Source organism: Lampetra planeri, chromosome 44, assembly GCF_965212315.1.
Source record: "Lampetra planeri chromosome 44, kcLamPlan1.2.h2, whole genome shotgun sequence".
Classification (NCBI taxonomy): domain Eukaryota; kingdom Metazoa; phylum Chordata; class Hyperoartia; order Petromyzontiformes; family Petromyzontidae; genus Lampetra; species Lampetra planeri.
The window spans coordinates 4,847,519-4,871,566 of NC_136150.1; the positions used below are offsets into that span (position 1 = coordinate 4,847,519).

Below are 24,048 nucleotides of genomic sequence, written 5' to 3' on the forward strand. Positions count from 1 at the left end.
GGGCGCCATGACAAAGGAATTCGCATATCAAGAGGAATTTAGCATATTTATGGAAAATGCAGATATGGGATTAGTCACTACTTGTGGAATGCGTAGGAGGTGGGGGCGTCTCAAAGTCATATTATGTCCGTGCATTATGTAGGATTAGCAGCATCAAAGGAAGGGAGTAGGGTTAGCAGTAATAAAGGGAAATAATTTTATGCCGACAGTGATGCCGAGAGTGATGGGAACAATCTTAACGACACGACGATGAGGATGACGACGTTGACGATGAGCGGGCCATGGCGCTCACCCTTCCTCCTGCTGGCGCCCAGCTTCTCGCGCGCCATGAGTCCGAGACCCATCATCTTGGGCCCGGCTCCGTAGATCTGCAGCTTCTTCAGCTCAGGGTTGCTCGCAATGTCGGCCTCCGTTGGCTCGGGCTGTCGCGGCACGGGCGCGGGACAATGCGCGCACACGCACACAGGTGCAGGCACACGCAGACACACGCAGGCAGGCAGGCAAGGACAGGCACACGCAGGCAAGGGACAGGCACACACACACACATGCAGGCACACGCAGACACACGCAGGCAGGCAGGCAAGGACAGGCACACGCAGGCAAGGGACAGGCACACGCACACACGTGCAGGCACACGCAGGCACACACACAGGCACACGCAGGCACACGCACACGCAGGCACACGCACAGGCACACGCACACACGTGCAGGCACACGCACACACGCGCAGGCACACGCAGGCAGGCAAGGACAGGCACACGCAGGCAAGGGACAGGCACACGCACACACGTGCAGGCACACGCAGACACACACACACACACGCAAGCACACGCACAGGCACACGCACACACGTGCAGGCACACGCAGACACACGCAGGCAGGCAAGGACAGGCACACGCAGGCAGACACGGGTCACGTTTACACTCCTCGTTTGTGTCCTAGTTGTTCGGGTGACGGAGGCAATGATAATAAAAGTGAAGACGATTAGTTTGTTTTGTTTCAAAACAAGTTGTTACTTTGAGTTTAAATTTGTAATTTTTAAAATTCAAACGTTTCACTTATATTTTTCAATGTAATTCCATTTTTATTATTCCATCTGCCTACTTGCTTTCCAAACACATATCACGCAGCAGCTTTTGTTTAAGCAGGCAGACCCAGGACCAGCTTCGGCCTTCTGGGTCTCATCAACACTCAGGCTTGATAAACAAATGCTGTTGGATTGACAGATATTATTCTTGGCGAGAGCACTCCACATAGGATTGAACACAAAGCGGTCAGGTTGATCGCTGATCCAGCGCTCACCGATTCACTCCACTCACTCACTGGCTCTCAGTCACCGATTTCATTCACATATGGCAAGGGCTACCTGTTTTGCCTCATCCACAATCACTCACCAACTCGCTCGCTCACTCAACCCTCTCAATCACACGCCAACTCGACACCACCGCACTTGCAGGTCGTAACAACACACTCACCAACTCACTCGAGTCACTCACTCGCACTCAATCACTCGCTCACCCGATCATTCAATCACTCGCCACATTGCGGGTCACGACACTTCTTTTTCTTTTTCGATTTAAAGCGTTCGTGACTGCAGGGATTCATCTTCTTGGTTCTTTCGGTAAAGTCACGTAGAAGGGAAGTAATAAAATAATAAAAATTAAACATAATAAAATAATTTTATTATGTTTTATTTTTATTATTTAAAAAATATTTTATTATGTTTTATTTTTATTATTTTATTACTTCCCTTCTACGTGACTTTACCGACAGAACCAAGAAGAAGACTTCTCTTTCTGCTTCTACTCGAATCTATTAAGTCGAGAATAAGACATTCGGGGCCATTGGGGCTGTGCTCAGCAACGGTGTTAAAATATAGAAAAATATAAACGATGGGGCTACACGTAGCTCCGTTCCGGGTAGGGGTCGAGGGACGGGGAGGTCAAAGTGGAGGAGACCTCGGTGTTGAGACGCTTGGCACGCCGCCCGTAGCAGTCCGTCTTGGAGGGCTGCACCGACAGTCGCTGCGGGATGCCGTGCGGCTTGTACTCCTTGTCCTTCTCCCCCACGTCGTCTTGCTGCATCCGCAGAGCACGCAACCACCCACGTGTGCAAAGATCCCCCGATTAGCATCGAACAGACCGCCAAGGCAAGTGCTGTTAGCGAGCACCTATGAAGGTCGGCACGGCACACGAAGGGGTGGGGTGGCCGCCTCAGTGGCGATGTTTACACACCGCACCAGGTACTCATTTGAGGCCGAGTTAACCTAGGTGGGGCCTAGGATCGGTTCAGATAATCATCACTGGCGCTGGCCATGAGCGGGAATCGAACTCGGGTCACCGGGTTCGGAGCGCAACACGTTAACCACGACACCACCACCGCTCCCCACGTGTGCACACCATCGCCAACAGCCAGGGGCTATCCATCAAAGCCTCCCCACAACTATCATTATGATCATCATCGTCGTATCAGCCACCGTCTTGATGAAAGGCCTCTCCACACACTGTCGTAAACTATAAGCACGTGGTCTATGCACTGCTGGATGAAGGTCTCCCCCACATTCAATGTTCTGCCCCGTTGGTCGTGGGTGTTGATTGACCATACCTCACCACCCTGGTCAGCACGGGTTCGCGACGGGCGAAGGGAGGAGGCAGGACCAGTTCAGGTAAAGCTCACCGCTGGCATTAGCCCTCGCTGGGAATCGAACTCGGGTGACCCGGTTATAATATGGAGTGCTACTGCTCCCCTTGCTTTGCAAGAGTTATGTACCACTTCAGTAAAAAACTTTTTACAAAAATAATATTTTTACATTTGGGGAATTCCTGTTATTAGACCCAGAAACACTCAATGGTCGTTCTGCAAAAAAAACCCGACGAACCACATTTGGTAATTTTTTTTATTACGGGATTTTTGCACGGTGACGTCGTGCTTAGCACATTGCACTACAAACCCGGTGGACCCAAGTTCAATTCTGGGCTATGACCAACATCAGTGGCGAGCGATATCCAAACAGGTCCTGCCTCGGGGCTCCTCCTGTCACCAACGCCCCCCCTCCCCCCTCCCCAAACAGAAACCAATAAGCAATCAAAGTGCTTTGTATATTTTTTTAACAATTTTTTTTATTTTAACAGGTAAGGCCCACCGAGCAATATAGCTCCTTCTCAGAAGCGCCCTGGACACAAATGATAGCTCAACGAAGTGACTTATCACGTGGACACATATAGCAGCCAAATATTCTAAACGTATGTTTGTAAATGCAGAGGGAAAAACCGGAGGACCCGGATAAAAATCCATGCGACTACGGGGGGAGAGAGAACATGCAAACTCCAAATATACAGCAGCAGGCGTCAGGGTCGGAATCGAACCCACGACCTCCTGTATACCAGGCGAGGTAGTTAACATCTCCTAGCCACCGTGATGATGATGAGAGAGAGAAACGCAAACTCCAAATATACAGCAGCAGCAGGCGTCAGGGTCGGAATCGAACCCACGACCTCCTGTATACCAGGCGAGGGCGTTAACATCTCGCCACTTTGTGGGTTATCAAGTGTTCTTCTTTTTTTAATTGTGGGAAGACCTTCGATGGCAAAACGGCGGCATTACCTTGTCGGTGGGAGCGGCGGAACGAGCCAGAGACAGCGGCAGCTTCTGCTTGGAGAGGTTCTTGAGCGTCTGCGAACGCACGGAGCAGGGCCGACGAGTCACCCACGAATATTTACCGAACTTAAACTCAAACTATAAAACTATTTTTTTTATTTTACTGGGTAAGGCCCACTGAGCTATAGAGGCTCTTTTTCAGAAGCGACCAGGCGATACCAAATGATGGCTCAACATGTGGAAATGTACAGCAGATAAATACACTATGAACGCAAATTGAGACTAAATGTGGAGGAAAAAACAGGAGGACCCGGAGAAAAATCCACACGACCACGGGCAGATAAGCCATGCGAACTCCAAATATACAGGCGACAGGGTCGGGAGTGAACACACGACCTTCTGTACACCGGGCGAGGTAGTTAACATCTCCCAGCCACCGTGATGATGATGAGAGAGAGACACGCAAACTCCAAATATACAGCAGCAGGCGTCAGGGTCGGGATCGAACTCATGACCTCCTGCATACCAGGCGAGACACTTAACATCTTGTCACGGGTGGCACCCGCTAGAGGATTATGCGGAGTGCGCGTCACGCAGCGCGTCGCGGTTCTCTTGGTCTGCCGTTCCCCCCTCGGCTACGGCGCGAACGGGTTGGCCGCAGACCTGGTTTCGATTACAATCCTAATTGCCGACTTCTTAATAAATTCCAATCCCAATGCAGACGTAACCTCAGCCAAACCAAGCTAATTGCAATTTAATAATTGATACCAGATGTGGGCTCTTGTGGTAGATATGGTGGGGATGGTTAGGGTTTTTTTGGAAAGCGTTTGGGAGATTTGTTGACCTTTCTTGTACTCTGCACCCCGATCGTGTTTTTTTATTTGTTTGTTGTTGTAACGTTCTTACCCCGTGTGCCCCTAATGGACATCTGTGAAAAAAAGCTTTATAGCTCATCGGATTCCTCCAGGAGAAAGATTTTGATTGTGAATGGTGCAACAATGGAAATGTTTTAGGAGGAGAGGCTGAGTGAGATTCGGGGGGTGGGTGGGGGGAGTGGGGGAAGGACAGAGGGGGTTGGGAAGATAAGAAGAGGCAGCACTATCTTAATGCTTAGGTGAAGCCGTGTGCAGAGAGGGGGGTGGGGGAGCAAGCCCTAGAGACAGAGAGAAAGACAAACTTTGAGAGGTCAAACAGAGGAAAAGAGACATAACAAAAAACACCAAGTGAGAAAGCCAAAGAGGAAAAGGGCGCATACATAGAGACGTAAAGACTCAGAGAGAGAGACATGGGGGGAGACAGAAGAACGGACGGGAACTACAAGAGACATCGAAAAAAAATAATGAGACCAGAGGAGACCCCAACAAAGTCAGTCGCTTCACGACGACTACACGCAACATATTTAATTGTTTGAGGAGGGACAGAGCTGCAAGTGTAGACGCGAAAGAAAACACAGGTGGTGGTGGTGGTGAGAACAGCTGCTCAGGCTTAAACACACAGCCCAGAGCCTATTACCAAAAACAAAGGTGCCCCGTATAGCCTTTAACAGACTGTTGGGGCACGTGGCGTTAACTAGCAGCACCTATACGAAGGCCGGCGGGGTTCAAGAGGGGGTGGGGGTGTGTGGCCGGCACCAAGCCCTGGGCTCGCGGTGTCGGTGCTGGCAAGCGTGCGAGCGAGGGGAGGGAGCGAGCGGGGCGCACGCACGTGGAGGCTGACGCCGGCATGGAAGAGGTCGTAGGGGTAGAGGATGCGCTCGTAGTGCGAGCGCAGCAGTGAGCCGACGCCGCGGTGCGCCGGGTAACCCATGCGCAGGGAAACCCGCGCCCACTTGCGCTCGCGGCTCAGGTACTCGAAGCCGCCCTCCTCCATCACCACCTGCGCAAAAGGCGGGGTGGGTGGCGGGGGGGGGGAGGTCGGTGGTGACGGCGTCGATGGCAACGGAAAGTGGTGCAAACGCACGGCGCCGCATAGGCACGGAGACATTGATGACGTCTGGTTGCGTGTGCGTGCGTGTGCCTGTGTGTGCATATGGCCTGGCACAAGCGTCGTGGTGACGTCACCGCCACTTAGTGGCGAATGGCGGTTGTTGTTGTTGTTATACGAGGATCGGTAGTGTAGTGGTGAGCACATTTCGCGTGTATACACAAGCACACAGACAGACACACACACGTGCATGCATACACAAAGGCAAAGATCCCCGTATAGCCTCGAACAGACTGTTGGGGCAAGTGCTGAAACGGCACACGAATGAGGTGGGTGGCCAACACCATGCCCAGCCGTCTTTGTCTCCCCAGTGCTGATGTTTACACACCACGCCGGGTACTTGTTTAAGGCCGATTTGAGCAAGGAGACCCAGGACCAGTTTCACATACTCGCCGCTGTCATTGGTCACGAGTGGGAATCTTACTCGGGGCGCTGGGTTCAGAGAGAAATGTGCTAGCCACTATGCTGCCGATCCACATATGCACACACAGCCACTCGCACAAAACACGCAAGCAGACGTCACCAGTCAACAGAAGCACACAAAAGAAAAACATCACTAGTTACGACCAAATCTCCCTGCATTCAACGCTTTACCAGCATCATCTTCTCATAAGCACAACAATAAACCTGTACAGAACACATCATCATACCGCACTCAAATATTAACCGTCAAGCAATGATGGTTGCAGCAGCTGACAGTGCGAGTGCTAATAATGCTGCTGACGCCGCCGCCGACATCCCACGCACACACGTCCTCACCTTGCTGAGTGTGTAGAGGTCGAGTGTCTTGCGCTCTACAATCGGGATCTTCAGGGTGGAGCCCTGGAGCTCCCAGAACTTGGCGATCTGGTCCAGGAAGTTGAGCTTCACGCGCGTTTGAGCCTGCAGGCGAGCGATCGTCACCACCATCATCAGCCGCAGCAGCAGCCACAGCACAGAGGTCGCAAACGGGTTTTGATTCCTTACCCGTACCTGTATCCGGCCGCACCAGGGTCGCAAACGGGTACCCGTACCCTACCCGATACCCGGCTACCCGTACCCGGCCGGGTATCGGGTAGGGTACGGGTACCCGATTGCGACCTCTGGGATGAAGCCATGTTGCAGGCGCGGGTGGGTTGATTCTAGGAACTTGAATTGTGAGAAGAGACAAGACATTGGGAAATGAGTGACAAACAGTTACTCACCAGTGACTCACGGCCTACCCGTACCCGTACCCGGCCGCACCAGGGTCGCAAATGGGTACCCGTACCCGGCCGGGTACGGGTAGCCGGGTATCGGGTAGGGTACGGGTATGGGGTACCCGATTGCGACCTCTGCCACAGCATCACCGTCGGGCATGATCAAGCCACTGGCAAGTGATCCGTACGGCACTACAACGATCGCAAGAAATCCCAGGGAAGTCTCTCCGCACCATAGCGATTTCGGTGACCAGGCAGAGAGAGGCGGGAGGCATAGGGGGGGGTGGAAGTGGCAAGTCAGCAACTCTTGCCAACCTCCCCGGTCTTCTTGGTTCTTTCGGTAAAGTCACGTAGAAGGGAAATAATAAAATAATACAAATAAAACATAATAAAATAATTCTCACGACGTTTCGGCCACAACGCAAGCAGCCGTCCTCAGGTGAAGAACAGGTCTGTCGAGAAGATAGAGTCTGAAAGTCTGGGGTGTTTCATTCAAACGCTGTCTTCCCGACAGACCTGTTCTTCACCTGAGGACGGCTGCTTGCGTTGTGGCCGAAACGTCGTGAGAATTATTTTATTAAGTTTTATTTTTATTATTTTATTATTTCCCTTCTACGTGACTTTACCGAAAGAACCAAGAAGATGAATCCCTGCAGTCACGAAAGCTTTAAATCGAAATTAAACCTCCCCGGTCTTTGTTTATAAAGACCCAACCGGGTGTACGCACAGTTGAATCAACGATGCCAGAGGGTGCCGGGTGGCTCCGATGTCAGAGATGCCAAGCGGGAACCGCTGAGATCCTGGGTCCCAAACCAGGTTCTGGCCACGGCCTGTAATTAAACCGGGTTCTCAAGTGCCACGAGTTGATGGGCTTAGCTCCGTCATCGATGGCTGCGCAACCAAACCATCACATTAATTTTGGTTCTGCATTTCATTTGGCTCTAGCACCCAGGAAGAGCTAGAGTCTGTCGCCAGGGAAAGGAAGGTCTGGACCGACCTACTCGACACGCCGCCGCAGCGTCCCTCACCAGGACAAGCGGACTGAGAAATGAACGAATGAACATTTCATTTGGCTGAATTCCAGCTCGGATAATCAATAACGTCGCATTGACTGCCGCGCAATGAGCATCGCTCTCATACGCAGTGCTCGTGTGAAGATCTGCCCTCGACCGCGTATGAACCAGAGGTCACTTGAAGGAAACTCAAGAGGTAGATTTATCTTCTTGGTTCTTTCGGTAAAGTCACGTAGAAGGGAAATAATACAATAATAAAAATAAAACATAATAAAATACAATTCTCACGACGTTTCGGCCACAACGCAAGCAGCCGTCCTCAGGTGAAGAACAGGTCTGTCGGAAAGACAGCGTCTCATTCAACACACTGTCTTTCCGACAGACCTGTTCTTCACCTGAGGACGGCTGCTTGCGTTGTGGCCGAAACGTCGTGAGAATTATTTTATTATGTTTTATTTGTATTATTTTATTATTTCCCTTCTACGTGACTTTACCGAAAGAACCAAGAAGAAGTACGTTGAGCTTTAAAGCCACACATCAAGACGGTGGCACGCGGGGCACTGACTGATGACATCCGCATAATGGGGGGGGGAGCAAGGACTTCCTTTTAGTGGTTTTGTAAAAACCTTTTAACGCTGGGGTTTTTTTTTTCATAGCAACACAATGTAATACTGAAGTTTCGTTCGTACCGGATCATCCTGTAACAAGCGTTATCACGCTTCACCACGATAGACAAGATGGACGGAGCTGCTGGATTAGCGTTCAAAAGTAACCCAAGGCAATAGCTTGGTGGTGCGGCACGTACGTACGTAGAACTTCTTTCGTGCCGTACGTAGGCAACAGTGCTAAATCGGAGGTGTGTGGAAGGGCAACCAACTAAACACAAAAAGCAGTAATAAAGAAATTAGTTTTCAATCACAAACCTCAAGCTCGTTGAGTCTCTGGATCCTGGGCGTGAAGCGGAAGTTGTCGACGTCAACGGCGAACGGAGGCTGCCAGTCCTGCAGCGGCGAGCACCACACGCACAGACAGACACGCGCAGACAGACAGACACACACACCGACGGTCACCAAAGAAGAGCACATCGGACGGCGAAGTGAGCCAGGGTTGGGGAAACCTTTCATGACTGTGGATGGAAAGGGCAAGCACACATTCAACAACAACAACAAGAACCGCCATTCAACACTAAGCGGCGGTGATGTCACCACGGCGCTTGTGGCGGGCAATATGCACTTTAAGGCCACGTGAAGTGTCAAACACCCGCTGGCAGGAGGTCACGGGACAGACCTAGGTACCATGGGTTGACTGACTGAGATGACTGGCCGATGCACCATCTGTGCCCCCTACTATGCACACATTCGTACACACACACCACACCTGTCACTTCTGTCAATGCAAGAGGCCTATTGCAGTGACAAAAGCGACCGAGAACTAAAAAAAATTAGAAGCTGCCAGTGCTGTTGCCAGGTTGACAACATTGCCCCTCTACTACCCCATCAGTGCCCCCTAATGTGCCTGCAGTGACGCATAAATATGACTTGTGGGCCGTTTCAAAGTGGTAGGCCGCAGGCAGTATAAAATTGAATCGCGGGCTGTATGAATTTTAAGTCCATGGCCGTATCCGGCCCGCAGGCCACAAGTTCTCTACTTAAGAATGAAGCAGATGGTACATTGGGGTGGTCTGAGTGTCGCGCCTCAAAGCCTGGGTTCAAGCCGTGAGTCTAGGTGCGAGTGTGTGTGTGTGTGTCTCTCTATCTCTATGGGGAGTGGTAGTGTAGCGGTTAGCGCGCTGCGCTATGAACCTGGCGACCCGGGTTCGATTCCCGCTCACAGCTAACACCGGTGACGATTATCTGAACCGGTCCTGGGCCTCCCCTAGGTCGACTCAGCCTTAAATGAGTACCTGGTGCGGTGTGTAAACATCGCCACTGGGGAGACAAAGGCGGTCGGGCGTGGTGCTGGCCACCCACCCCCTCGTTCGTGTACCGTTCCGGCCTTCATAGGTGCTCGCTAACAGCACTTGCCCCTACAGTCTGTTAAGGCTATACGGGGGATCTTTATCTTTGTCTCTCACACAGGGTTCGTAACGGTCGTGAGAGACAGCACTGTTAAGATTGTGTGGTTCGAAACCCTCGCGTTTGGTCGGGTGTGTCTGTCGCTCTCAGGTTCATAATGGCCATGTCAAGCAATAAGCACACACCGCTTGGTTCCGAGGCACTAGGCACATATTTTTGTTCTCTCTACCCGGGGGTTCACAACAGCCGTGTTGGGGACTCGCAGCTGTAAACATTAAGACGTCTGGGTCAAGCTCATGTTAAATTTACAGATTGCGTTCCATCTCGTTGTTAAATAAACTTATTAGCCTCTCTACGCGTCTCTCCCTGGGGGCCCATGATGGCCGCGTTTGAGACACAAGAGCCGGAATGCCTGAAATTCCTGGCGTCATACGACACAAGGAAGGCCACACATAGATAACGAGGAGAACAACCACACTGCGGCTGAGCCTACCCGCTACCGTTTTGCCCTTGGGAACTCGCGAGGCCGACCTTGCAATTACTGCCTCCCGCTCCACCCCACCCCAAAAGTGCACAGAAGAAGCACAGATACATCGCAATCTTCAGCCACGATTAATCCACTGCCGGATGACAGCCTCCACAAAACCACCCAAAACCCCACCTGTCACACGCTCCTGCAATGTGAGAATCATTTTATCTTGCTCGTGCACAGAAACGTGATCCCGTTCGCTCCGTCTCCGCGGTTGACGTATCCCTCTTGGGCGCGTTTCCCCCTCCTCTGTTTAGGATATTTGGCTGCTAAAGTTTCCAAGTGATAAGCCACTTCATTGAGCTATAATTTGCGGCCAGGTCGCTTATTAATAAAAGCTACATAGGTCAGTGCGCCTCACCTGGTAAAATTAAAATATATAGTATTAGCAGTCACTATGATGTATCTTGCCGATCCCCTCTAATCCAAGTGTCTCCTCTCGTTCTCTCAATTAAAATCTGTGGACAGACGCACGCTTTGAGTTGCACTCCGAGATGGAAAGAGGAACACGTGGGTGTTAAGAGAGAACGTGCGCGAGTTGGAGACACCCCGTGAACCGCTTTGGAAAAGTGAGCGGGGGATTGAGCAGGACACATCACGGCTACAAGGGATGGACGGCCCGTGGTCTAAACAGACAATGAGATCACCCCTCGTGCGTTCGGAGCTGGACAGATTCTCGCATCATGACATGTGAGAGACGGCGGCAGCGTGACGAGGCTTTTCGTTCAGCAGTGGACAGAACGTGGCTCTGATGATGATGCTAATGATGACCACTGCGGGATGGTTAACATCGACAGATGGTGCCACGCTGTTACCCACGGGGCAAGGGTCAAATGTAAAAACCCAAGAAAAGCTGTCTATCCAAATGAAGGCCTGCTGTAGGGAACAGTGAATTGATTTATAAGACTGACACAAACAGCACTGCACTCTACCTCGACTTGCAATACGATACAAACACAATGTGTCGATTTATCAATAAGAATCGATTCTTACACAAACGTTACACGCATCGCCATCACGCGCGCGATAAATTATTATTTACGTCTTGTGCACACAATATAAAGATTATACGCCAATGTTACATTTGGGTGATGATGATCGGCAATTGAACTCTGGCAACCGGGTTCGTAACCTCTCCACCAACACTCTGTGCACATGCTAACAAAGGAAGTGACCCACAACATGGCCTACAGACTGTTTGGGCAGCACCTACAAACCCGCCTATAACCATACATCCGTCAAAAATAGCTTCAAACCTCATCGGATTCCTCCCGCGTTCTACGTAAAGATTCTGATTTTGAAGACCGGCTCAGCACAGAGACACGCAAAATCTGTTTGCACGTCAGACCTGGGGTCAATGTATACTGTCGTGACAATAACGAAAACAATGCACTGAACATCGCTTGTGCAATTGTAATGACTTGCGGATTCAACAATAACAATTGTAATCCCACCCATCCTTGGTACAACTCTGGACTCTCCAGGCACACCCAGGGACTTATCCCCCCCCTCCCCTGGCACTCCACCCCCACCTCCTCAGTGCTAATTCACAGTCGTGTGCCTGCACCACCGGCATTCCGGCATCTGGAATGCCCCCCCCCCTCGTCTCTGGGTTGGTTTGACAACTGAGTTGTGTACACAACTGTTCCCCCACCCCTCCCCAGCGATTCCCTCCGTCTCCTGCTCTCGATGGCAAAGACGCCAGCCATGCAATTTACTTGCTCATGACCCAACGCAGAAGATCCCTGGGTGTGATTTTCCACGAAGCTCATGGTCCACCCTAAACCACATCCACTGGCACAAACCATGGCAGCAGATGCGGATACCTGATGCACAAACGGAAAATAAAAAATGCTCCAGTGTGCGACTGTGGTCATCCAGAACAGGCCATATAACGTAAAACGACGCAATGCACGATCCACAAATACGAGGGAGACATCATCACAGTGATACTGCTCCGCTGTTCCTGACGCGGGTATCGGTCTTGAACCACCGAAATGTGTAATTGTTGCTCGGCATCTGCATCAGCCACTGGAAAAAATGGCGACTTGCTCGTGTCCACTGCCAGTGGAGGAGACTTCGCAAGAACAGGAAGCTCCTGAGAACCCATGCAGAGGGAATTTTGGCCTACTTCTCCATGCTAACCAGACGCCTTGAAAGCGGAGGGATTACTCACACGCGTTAGCCCACCACACGTGACTTGCCCCTCTGTCAATCCGCTGCTGGACGGTGGCTTCCTGACACCCGTGCGGTCGTACGCGGGATATTTAACCGCACCGTGACTTCCCATCACGCCTGGTCAATGCGTGCGAATGAAGGTGGGAAGTGCACAGACGGTTGGACAGAGGTCCCAAACGGGTTTTGATTCCTTACCCGTACCCGGCCGCACCAGGGTCGCAAACGGCCGGGTACGGGTAGCCGGGTATTGGGTAGGGTACGGGTATCGGGTACCCGATTGCGACCTCTGCGGTTGGAGCAGTGTAAAGAAACAATGGCTGTTGATCCCTGCCCACCCCAAGCTGCCCCGAAGCCTATAAGACCTGTTTCGTGCATAATGGTGGCCTATCCGAGCACTACTATACAAGGCTCAAGTCTGCTTAGCTTCCAAGATCTAACAGGATCAGGAACATTCTCGTGTTCAATAGGATATCGATCGTATTCAACTTGAATATATTTACCCCAAAAACACATTCCTTCTTACACACGCCATTCGATGCACGTAGCTGGGGTGTTAAATATTCAATTTGTCGATTACCTTATTGAACGATTACATCTCAAGCGCTAAGTCTGAAACTAAAGGGGTTTGTGGGCAGATATTTAAATAAGCAGTGTAGTTGAACAGGTAGGCAAAGTGTGGTTAGGTAGGTGCATCAGTAAACAGATACGTAAACACTGCAACTGGCCAGATAGTTAAAAAAGGCTTCGCTCTGGCCAGGCAGGTTGTTGTAGCACATACAAACATTGCCACACAACGTATGGAGTGGTGGGCCAGGCGGTAATGTATGTTGAACTTCTTTCGCACCGTACGCATCGAACCGTGCTGATCGGAGGTGCGCAGGACGCAACAGCGAACTCAGTTCGACTCGCTGACGCGGGCAACATCTTGAACCGATCCGAGGGCAACCACAACCGAAACATGGTCAAGTACGGCCACGCACCACAACCTCTCCATGACCCTCACAGATGCACGAGGGGGAATTGGGGAGTCCCTCATCCAGCTGTGGAACGATGACAACAACAACAGCAGCAGCAGCAGTGTCGTCTGGACTACTGCTGCCTCACCGCGGGAGGATGTAGTGTGGTTAGCGGCACTGCTGTTGTTCCACGAAATCCGACCACCTCCCCGCGTTCCTTTTCCGGCCACGGGTCACATCAATGGCGTTTTGACAACCAGTCTCCCCCCCACACACACACCCCATCCCAACCCTCTGGCCAAACAGCCCCCCAATGAACGACAAGGTGTAGGAGGAGATCGGTGGGGAGGGGAAGGCAGTCATCTAGCAGCGGATCGACAATGAAACTGCACGACCACTGCGTTTATTGTGAGAGGGCCACAATCTTGCAAATGGCCGATGTTGTGGATCTCGCACCACGCCGCCGATCGATCCCAAGTTCGATCCCCCTCGCTCACGGCTACCATCAGTATCCGAGACGACATTATTTAATATTATTTTGTTGCTTTACATTTCAACGTGATAAGACACTTTCGTCGAGCTATCTCATCTGCGGCCAGGTCTCTTCTGAAAAAAAGCGAATAGCTCAATGGGCCTTGACCCGGCAAGATTTTTTGTTTAAAATTTACTTAGTTTTGTATGTACATCTTTTTGTTAAAGGCGTTTGTTTACCATTCCTATACTTTACAGGCCTATTGTGCGACGTTGTCTTGTTTGCTATAACGTTCTGACTCGCTCTCCACTGGTCGTGTGGACAAATTAAAGAGCTTCGGGGCTCATCGGATTTATCCAAAATAAAAACAAACATTTCGAAACCGATCCTCGCGGAGGGCATCCCCACACTCGCCTCCCCCCCCCAGCGTGGTGAAGTATGTACCACCTCCACCCCCCCTACACACAAACACTCTCCTACCCTAGATTTGAAGCTTTCGTGACTGCAACGATTCATATTCTTAGGTTTTTTTTCGGAAAAGTCACGTAAAAATAAAATAATTATTTTACTTTTATTAATTTAAATTTTTTTACCTACGTGACTTTACCGAAAAAAACCTACGAATATACTCTCCTACCCACCAGACCCCACGACCCCCTCTCGCAGGCGTCAAGAGAACGCAAGCCTCACATCATCATCATCATCACCACCCACTCATCCAGCAGTGGATGAAAGCCCACGGCGGCGTTTTGTTTACCGCTGGTGGCCGTATCTTGCAGATGCCCGTCTTCTCGGCGATGGGTCTGATCTTGGCAATGAAGGCGAGCGGCTCGGCGAACTCCTCTCGGCTGGGCTCGAAGACGGGGCATTCTGGCGGCGCCGTGAACTCATCGTGGTCTCCCATCGCGAGTCGCAGTCGTCGATTTGGCTGCGTGGTTGGGTGGGAGGAGGAGGTGAGGGCGGTCGTTTGATCGTGCCCCGTCGCCACCGTGGCACGCCGGCACTAAATCCGCATCGCTGCCGTCAAGCAGCAGCAGCACCAACAAACAAACAACAGGGAGAACGAAAATAACGGCTCAGTAATGTGTCGTCGGGAAGAGATACAAGAAATTAAATGTGGCCGATTATGTATCTCCTGTGGCGCTGCTGTATTGCGGGCGCTTGACGGAAGGATGATACATTTGAGATAGTTGCGGCTGTGGGTGGGTGGTAGGGAGGGAGGAAATCCCGTTTTTGTTTAAAAAGACGAAATTGTTAAAGAGAATCTAATTAATAAAAAAACGTTATAATCGTTGGTGATGTTTTAGCGAAACGAAATCCGCTCGCTCGGTCGGGCGCCCACACAAAGCGGCCTCCGCGGCTTCCAGGCTGTGCCTAGGCCCCGCTTTGTAATTCCCACTGCACTCGCGCGTGCGGAAGGCGACGCCCATTGGGTGCCGCTCGAGTCACGCGGCGGCGCGCTCGGCCAATGGGCGCGCGGCTCGGGCGGCGCGCTGGGCTTATCCGCGCTGGGAAATCGAAAGGGGGCCGCATTACGACCGTTACGGCGGACGGAGAAGGGGATTATTTTTGTTGTTGTTGTTGTTGGTGGTGATGGCGGTGTGTGAACTGCGCGACGGCTGTGCGGTTGTTGACGCATTTGGGATTCGACGCGAGAATTCGTTCCGTTTATTGGCACGCCGCATTTTTTGTTGATGTTTTTTTTTTTTTGCGGGACGCGAAGGGCGGGTTTTGCATCGTTTATTCGGAACGAGGAGAACACAAAACAAAAACAACAACAATCACCACCACACGAGACGCGCGTGGGAAATGTGGCCGGCTTGCGTGGACTCGGAGGTCGGGCCGCGCTTGTTTCTACGACGGCGCTAGATCGCGCGCACGAATACACAAAGCTCGCGTGTGGGTGAGCGGGCCCGACGGGGTCTGTTTAAAGGGGCCGCGTGCACTGCGCCCCCCCCACCCAACACCACGCGCACCTCCCCATGCGCATCCCCCCCCACACCCCGCGGGCGATGCACGCGCACACCCCACCACCCCCACGCGCACCCCCCCCCCCACGCGGCCCCCCCCACACACCCCCCCCCCGACGCGCACCCCCCTCCCACGCGCACCCCCCCCCCCCACGCGCACCCCACCCACGCGCACCCCCCCACGCGCACCCCCCCCCCCACGCGTCCCCCCCCCACGCGCCCCCCCCCCTACGCGCACCCCCCTCCCACGCGCCCTCCCCCCCCCAACACGTGGGCAGTGCGCGCGTGTTGAGGGGGGGCCGTGTGGGGGGCACGTGGACTGGCTGTTGGTAACGCCGCCATTGGGTGCCAGGCTAGGGGTGGTGTATGTCGCATTGCGGATGGCGTTATTCCGAAAATTGCTTCGCGTGTGTCAATTAAAGGTCTAAATACAAAATTGAGTAACCATAAAAGCGCGTAAAGCGAGGATTGCCTGTACAGGGACTACTCCACTTACGAACGTTCGACTTACGAACTTTCATAGATACGAACAAACCTGTCGGTGTGGCCAGTTACCTGTTCGGACCGAGCGTGGCAAGTTCAGCTGCCGGGCAATAGATGGCGGTGGTGGCATCTACATCTGCAGAACGTGAAGCACCAGTGGCATCTACAGAACGTGAAGAACCAGTGGCATCTACAGAACGTGAAGAACCAGTGGCATCTACAAAACGCGAAGAACCAGTGGTATCTCCATCTACAGAACGTGAAGAACCAGTGGCATCTAAATCTACAGAACGTGAAGAACCAGTGGCATCTACAAAACGCGAAGAACCAGTGGTATTTCCATCTACAGAACGTGAAGAACCAGTGGCATCTAAATCTACAGAACGTGAAGAACCAGTGGCATCTACATCTACAGAACGTGAAGAACCAGTGGCATCTACATCTGCAGAACGTGAAGAACCAGTGGCATCTAAATCTACAGAACGTGAAGAACCAGTGGCATCTACATCTGCAGAACGTGAAGAACCAGTGGCATCTAAATCTACAGAACGTGAAGAACCAGTGGCATCTACAAAACGTGAAGAACCAGTGGCATCTACATCTGCAGAACGTAAAGAACCAGTGGCATCTACATCTGCAGAACGTAAAGAACCAGTGGCATCTACATCTACAGATCATGAAGAACCAGTGGCATCTACATCTACAGAACATGAAGAACCAGTGGCATCTACATCTGCAGAACGCGAAGAACCAGTGCCATCTACATCTACAGAACATGAAGAACCAGTGGCATCTACATCTATAGAACGTGAAGAACCAGTGGCATCTACATCTACAGGAGATTATACAATTTAGAAAGCCACTCCCCGTGTTTAGTGTACATGCCGTACATGTTTCGCATCGACAGGCGTAAAGTTGGACTTACGAATACATCGACTTACCAACAGACCTCTGGAACCTAACAAGGTTCGTAAGTAGAGGAGTCTCGATTAAAAAAATACCGCACGAGGAATCCGATGAGCTATCAAGCTCTTTGTCGCAGATGTCCAGGAGGGGCGTGTAAGGGCGGTAACAATTCGGCTCCTGTGGGCACGAGTTGTCATCTTTCGTACGGCGGCTGATGTAGACGCAGAACAACAACTACAATTTCATATTCAGAATCAGACGATGTATTTAAAATTATTAAATCCTTTATATTAAGTTCGCTTGCTTGCGCGCTTACGACCGTGCAAATATTTCGGTCGTTTTTTAACCCACTTCCACTGATCCAATCGAGCTGACATTTTGCACACAGATTCGTTGTGCGTGACAATTTATTTTCGTGACATTTTTTTCCCAAAATTGTACACTTTTTAGGAAAAAATAAATTATATTTAATTACCAATTGCTTAATAGTGGCAGGCAATCATCTGACCCATAGGTGGCAGCCATCTCAAGCCAGATTACGAGAGGACTCTAGCCGCCACTGCATAATGCACGGGCAAAGTAGCACTAATTACATACCTGCATTTCCCATATCCCCTCCCTTGGATGCTGCTAATCCTGCATAATGCACGGACATAAGTAGTACTAATCACATACCTGCATTGCCCATAAATATTCTAAATTCCTCTTGATATGCAAATAATTTTGTCAAGGCGCCCTTCCCCCCCCCCTTCCAACCCAGCTTATATATATGCTCCAAGCACGTGTGCTGTTTCATTCAGACGCTGTCGCCTCGACAGACCTCGTTTCACCTGAGGACGGCTGCTTGCGTTGTGGCCGAAACGTCGTGAGAATTATTTTATTATGTTTTATTTTTATTATTTTATTACTTCCCTTCTACGTGACTTTACCGAAAGAACCAAGAAGTTGTGTGTGTAGTTTGTTGTTGTGTGTGTTGTTGTGTGTAGTTTATTGTGTGTTGTTGTTGTGTGTGTAGTTTGTTTTTGTTGTTGTGTGTGTAGTTTGTTGTTGTTGGTGTGTGTGTAGTTTGTTGTTGTTGTGTGTTGTTGTTGTGTGTGTAGTTTGTTGTTGTGTGTGTTGTGTGTGTATTTAGCCACGAGAGGGCGACTCACTCCGCGCCAGGGAAAGAACCCGCGGCAAGTCCACCCCCCCTTGTGAGCACGAGTCTACATCAATATTTTATTATTATAATTATGTCATCATCCCTGCAAAGGTGATCTCCCCCTACTGTCACAGACAGGCGGACAGAGCTCATTAATTAGCGGCAGCAGACAGCCGTGGGCTTGACAACAGGGGTTTTACCCTTTTTTCTGGCAACAAAATTGAAACCTTTTTGCAAGGAATCACGTCTGCATTAACCACAATACTTGCGGTCAAAATGTAAACAAAAAACACACTGATAATATATTGCCATTGTCCTTGAAACTGATTGGTCCACACCAGAGGCGGCTTTCTTTTGAGCCTCGTCTCAATTGGTGTTCGACCAGATGACGCCAAAAGGCGTACACAGCTCAAAGTCAACGCCACTATCAGTTCATTTATTATTATTATTTATTATCAAAGTAATAGTTAAAGTAATTATTATTTATTTATCAACGTAATGAGGGCTCGGGGTGAACATCTACATCATTAGATCTCCGTTGCCAGTACCAAAATATAATAATAGGATTTTTCCCCTTTTTTACTATTAGATTTTGGGACTGGCAAAGGAGGTCTAACGATGTAGCCGTGGGCTTGCCAATGTTTTGCAGAAACCTGTACTCACACGTGACAGGGACTTGTGAATCTATAGGTCTCTATCGACGAAAACTGTATATGGGTCTCCAAGGTCTATCTATATGCGGGCCTATGGGGCCGTCCATAAATGACGTCACGCGATTTTGGACGATTTTTGACCCCCCCCCCCCATCGTCACACGGCGTCACAAAAAGTCAGACCTCCCCCCCTCAAATATGACGTCACAAAGCTCTGCCCCCCCCCCAAAATAGAACATGCTTAAATCGCTTTAAACTATTGTCATTGTAGTGCGTATTTAATGTGGCGCTGCACTCTGATGTTGTAGGAGAAAACATTTATTAAAAAGTATATTTAACTAAGTCGAACGCGTTGTCTATATTTATTAAAAGCTGCGCATTTTGATGTGACGTCACATTTCTCAAACACCCCCCCCCACCTCACATCGTCACAAATGTCTGACACACCCCCCGCCCCTAGGTGCGTGACGTCATTTATGGACGGCCCCTATGGGTCTCTAAGGTGGAGGCGCACGTGGGTCTCCATGTCGAGTCCACGTGCGAGTCTATGGGTCTCGATATGAGTGTCACTGGTTCGGTTTCTCAATCTACCGACGTCACGTGCTTGAGACGGATCACGTGCTCGTCGCTGTGGTCTGTGCCATTCTATGGGCCTCTGTGCATTCATGGATGTTTATGTGGTCGACATATGCTTTTAGTTTATTGATCTTTTGTGAGTTTAGTTCAGTCTAAGCGTGCCCTAAGCCACGTGTGTTTATACCCATGCGTGGCACGCTGCACTATGAACCTGGCCACCCGAGTTCGATTCCCGCTCGCGACCAACACCGGTGACGATTATTTGAACCGGTCCTGGGCCACCCCTAGGTCCACTCGGCCTCAAATGAGTACCTGGTGCGGTGTGTAAACATCGTCACTTGGGAGACAAATGCGACCGGGCGTGGTGTTGGCCACCCACCCCCTCGTGTGCCGTGCCGGCCTTCATAGGTGCTCGCTAACAGCACTTGCCCCCAACAGTCTGTTGAGGCTATACGGGGGATCTTTGTCTTTGTAATCTTATGGTTGGTGTGTTAGTGTGTGGGGGGGGGGTGTTTCTGCGAGTCTATGGGTCTCTATGTGAATCTATGGGTCTCTATGTAAATCTATGGTCTCTAAGTGAATCTATGGGTCTCTATGTGAATCTATGGGTTTCTATGTGAATCTATGGGTCTCTATGTGAATCTATGCGTCTCTATGTGAATCTATGGGTCTCTATGTGAATCTATGATGTCTCTATGTGAATCTATGGGTCTCTATGTGAATCTATGGGTCTCTATGTGAATCTATGGGTCTCTATGTGATTCTATGATGTCTCTATGTGAATCGATGGGTCTCTATGTGAATCTATGGGTTTCTATGTGAATCTATGGGTCTCTATGTGAATCTATGCGTCTCTATGTGAATCTATGGGTCTCTATGTGAATCTATGATATCTCTATGTGAATCTATGGGTCTCTATGTGAGTCTATGATGTCTCTATGTGAATCGATGGGTCTCTATGTGAATCTATGGGTTTCTATGTGAATCTATGGGTCTCTATCTGAATCTATGCGTCTCTATGTGAATCTATGGGTCTCTATGTGAATCTATGATATCTCTATGTGAATCTATGGGTCTCTATGTGAATCTATGGGTCTCTATGTGAGTCTATGATGTCTCTATGTGAATCGATGGGTCTCTATGTGAATATATGGGTCTCTATGTGAATCTATGGGTCTCTATGTGAATCTATGGGTCTCTATGTTAATCTATGGGTCTCTATGTGAATCTATGATGTCTCTATGTGAATCTATGGGTTCTCTATGCGAGCCAAATGGGTTTGCCGCGTGAGCCGCCAATGGTGACTCACTCCCCACTCCGCTTTGAAAATCAGCGGCTTAAGCCGGACACAAACCGAGGCTCTCAGCAGCGCCAACTCAGACTGGTAATGTCACCCCGGGCGGGTGGTGGCTTCCACCTCTGTGGATTTCACAACACCGGACTGGTGATGAGTTGCCTCTCCCACCCACTCTAATTAACCTTTCACGCCGCAACCCGTGAGATGTATAGTTACAGGGCACCGCAAAGTGTTTTGTGCAAAACACGTTTGCTTTGAATTGTGGCCAATTTTCCACTTTTCTTCAAAACCCCCACGCTGTTTCCTCATCATCCTCCTACCCACGCTCTCTCTCTCCTCTCCATTTTCCTCTCTCTCTCTCTGCTCCAATAAGCAAAGTTTCTATGGAAGTTCTCTCCCCCGCCCGAGTTAATTATCGCCAAAAAAAAACAAAGCCCCCCCGCGTATAGCCTTAACAGACTGTTGGGGCAAGTGCTGCTAGCCAACAGCAGCACTTTTGAAGGCCGTCACGGCGCATGAAGGGGGTAAAGAGGTGGCCACAGGGCCGGATTAAGGCGTGGGGGCTTTAGGGGCCAGTTTGAGGGCCTCCAGAGATGAAGTAAGAAGTCCTTTCGTTTGTGAATGCTGCATTTGAATTTGTTGGTAGCCTTGTAAAAGTAAATTTAAAATTTCTATAACTTTGTTTTCTCTTCTTGGTTCTTTCGGTAAAGTCACGTAGAAGGGAAATAATAAAATAATAAAAATAAAACATAATAAAATAATTCTCACGACGTTTCGGCCACAACGCAAGCAGCCGTCCTCAGGTGAAGAACATGTCTGTCGGAAAGACAGCGTCTGAATGAATGAAGTTCATTCAGTGAGTTCATTCAGACCTCACTGAATGAACTTCATTCATTCAATGAATGAACTTCATTCATTCATTCAGACCTCACTGAATGAACTTCATTCATTCAATGAATGAACTTCATTCATTCAATGAACTTCATTCATTCAGACGCTGTCTTTCCGACAGACATGTTCTTCACCTGAGGACGGCTGCTTGCGTTGTGGCCGAAACGTCGTGAGAATTATTTTATTATGTTTTATTTGTATTATTTTATTATTTCCCTTCTACGTGACTTTACCGAAAGAACCAAGAAGATTAATCCCTGCAGTCACGACAGCTTTAAATCGAAATTTAACTTTATTTTCCTTTTGAAAATATTACTGGGGGTGGGGGCTTACAGTACCTGCAGCACAGGGGCCTACACAATCTTAATTCCAGCACCACACCCGGCCGCCTTTGTCTCCCCCGACCGCCGCTGTTTACACAGCACACCAGCTGTTCACTCATTTGAGGCTGCGTCGACCTAGGGGGAGACCCATGACCGATTCGGATATGCATCACTGGCGTTGGGTGGCCGTGAGCGGGAATCGGCCTTGGTTCCCTTGGCTCCTGGAGCCTTGATTAAAGACCTCGTGTACCTCGGGAACACTTCCTTTTCAAACATTCCCCACCCACTCGTGGCACAAACGCTGCACTGTGTCCGTGCCAGAGCGCCCCCCCCCCGCCCACACACCCACCCACCTTCCCGCACCGGACGTGGCTCACCGGAGGTTCCTCGTAACGCAGATTGCTCATTTAAATGGGAATGTATTGTTATCTAAACGTGTCTGATCGTTCGAGAATAACCTTCACCCGCTACCCTCCACTCACTCCGCTCTTCTCCGTCCCCACCTCTCCCCCACCGCCCCCATCATTCCAACCCCTTCGTTCCCTACGCCCTCACCGTTCCGTAAACTCCTTCCGTTCCCTCCCCTCTGCTCCCTCAACCTCCCCCACCGCTCCCCTCTGCTGTGCCGCACTGTGAGTGGGTGGATGAGTGACTGGGCGGCTGGGAGAGTGGTTACGTTCGTGCTGTGGCTCGCAATCGTTTTTTGGCCTCTGTTGTACCCTCCCCCCACCTGCCCCCACCCTCCCTCCCCTCTTCATTAATTTCGTTTCGATAGAGTTCCAACCTTACCTGACCCCAAACACGTGGTTCTGAGAAATATTCGTGCGAATGGTGAACATCAATACTTTACATCTTAAATTAAAGCTTTCGTGACTGCAGGAATTCATATTATTTGGGTCTTTCGGTAAAGTTATCGGGAGGATGATGACGATCGCTTGTGTCGTGATTGAACCATCTACGTGACTTTACCGAAACACCCAAAGAATAGCAATACTTTAACCAAATGTCCGTTGCGTGAGGTATCCCAACCAGCTAGGCAACAACTGCAAGTGAAGAAAAAAAACCATGCGCCTTTTGGTGTCATCTGGTCCAACACCATGTGAGACTAGGCTCTAAGAAAAGCTGTCTCGGGTGTGGCCCAATCAATTTCAAGGACAGTGCATACATTATCAGAGTTGCGTTTTTTGTTTGCATTCCGACCGCAGGTATTGTGGTCAATGCAAACATGACTCCTTGTAAAAAAAAAAGTGTCAGTTTTGTTGCCAGATAAAAGGATAAAAAACCAATTATCATATTTTGCTACTGGCAAAGAATGTTCCAATGACGGATCAAAGTTATTTTATATTGGCCCAGTCATACACTAACATTCGCCAATGACTTCTCACCTCGTGATATCGTTTCACACATTCATAAATGACCTCACGTGTATCCGCTGGGACATTGCTACTGCACGTAGCAATGTCCCAGCGGATCAGGAGGCGAATGAGTGTGTCGTGTTCGTGGGCGCGTTACCCATGAAGTTGCCGCTGGAATGCGCCAGGTTAGCCTCAGCTCTGACACTGAGCTTAGCCTGGAGTGGTCGCACATCTCGGGCATTCGCGCAACGATCCCCGCTCAAAGCACCCCGTAGCACCTGCCACGTGGGCGACGTGGGAGTGATACGAAGGCGAGTGATTGGAGGAAATCGGACAGCGAAGTTTGCGGGAAAATCGACCCGCGGTAAATAGCGATCGGTCCGTGACAAGGGCGCTGAGCGATTGGAGCGAGAGTCGGCGAGTGAAGATCGGAGGCTGTGGTGCCCCCGGTGATGAGAGTCGCCTCCGAACGCGGGGGCCCACGAGAGGGAATTCGAGCAGCGGGTTCAGGGACGTCCACGTGGTTTTATTTG

General features: G+C 50.3%; 1 protein-coding gene across 1 annotated transcript in view; it reads right to left on the reverse strand.

The window, feature by feature from the left end:
* LOC144732856 (lysine-specific demethylase 5C-like) overlaps positions 1-15,314 on the reverse strand; it is a 37,144-nt gene extending 21,830 nt beyond the window's left edge. The window contains exons 1-7 of the mRNA XM_078614492.1: positions 14,679-15,314; positions 8,695-8,772; positions 6,340-6,462; positions 5,302-5,472; positions 3,604-3,672; positions 1,959-2,078; positions 293-422 (exon numbers count right to left, since the gene is read on the reverse strand). Of these exons, the coding sequence (XP_078470618.1) occupies positions 293-422; positions 1,959-2,078; positions 3,604-3,672; positions 5,302-5,472; positions 6,340-6,462; positions 8,695-8,772; positions 14,679-14,825 (838 nt within the window). The 5' untranslated portion in view covers positions 14,826-15,314. The remainder of the gene's footprint in view (positions 1-292; positions 423-1,958; positions 2,079-3,603; positions 3,673-5,301; positions 5,473-6,339; positions 6,463-8,694; positions 8,773-14,678) is intronic.
* Positions 15,315-24,048: the final 8,734 nt, after the last annotated feature.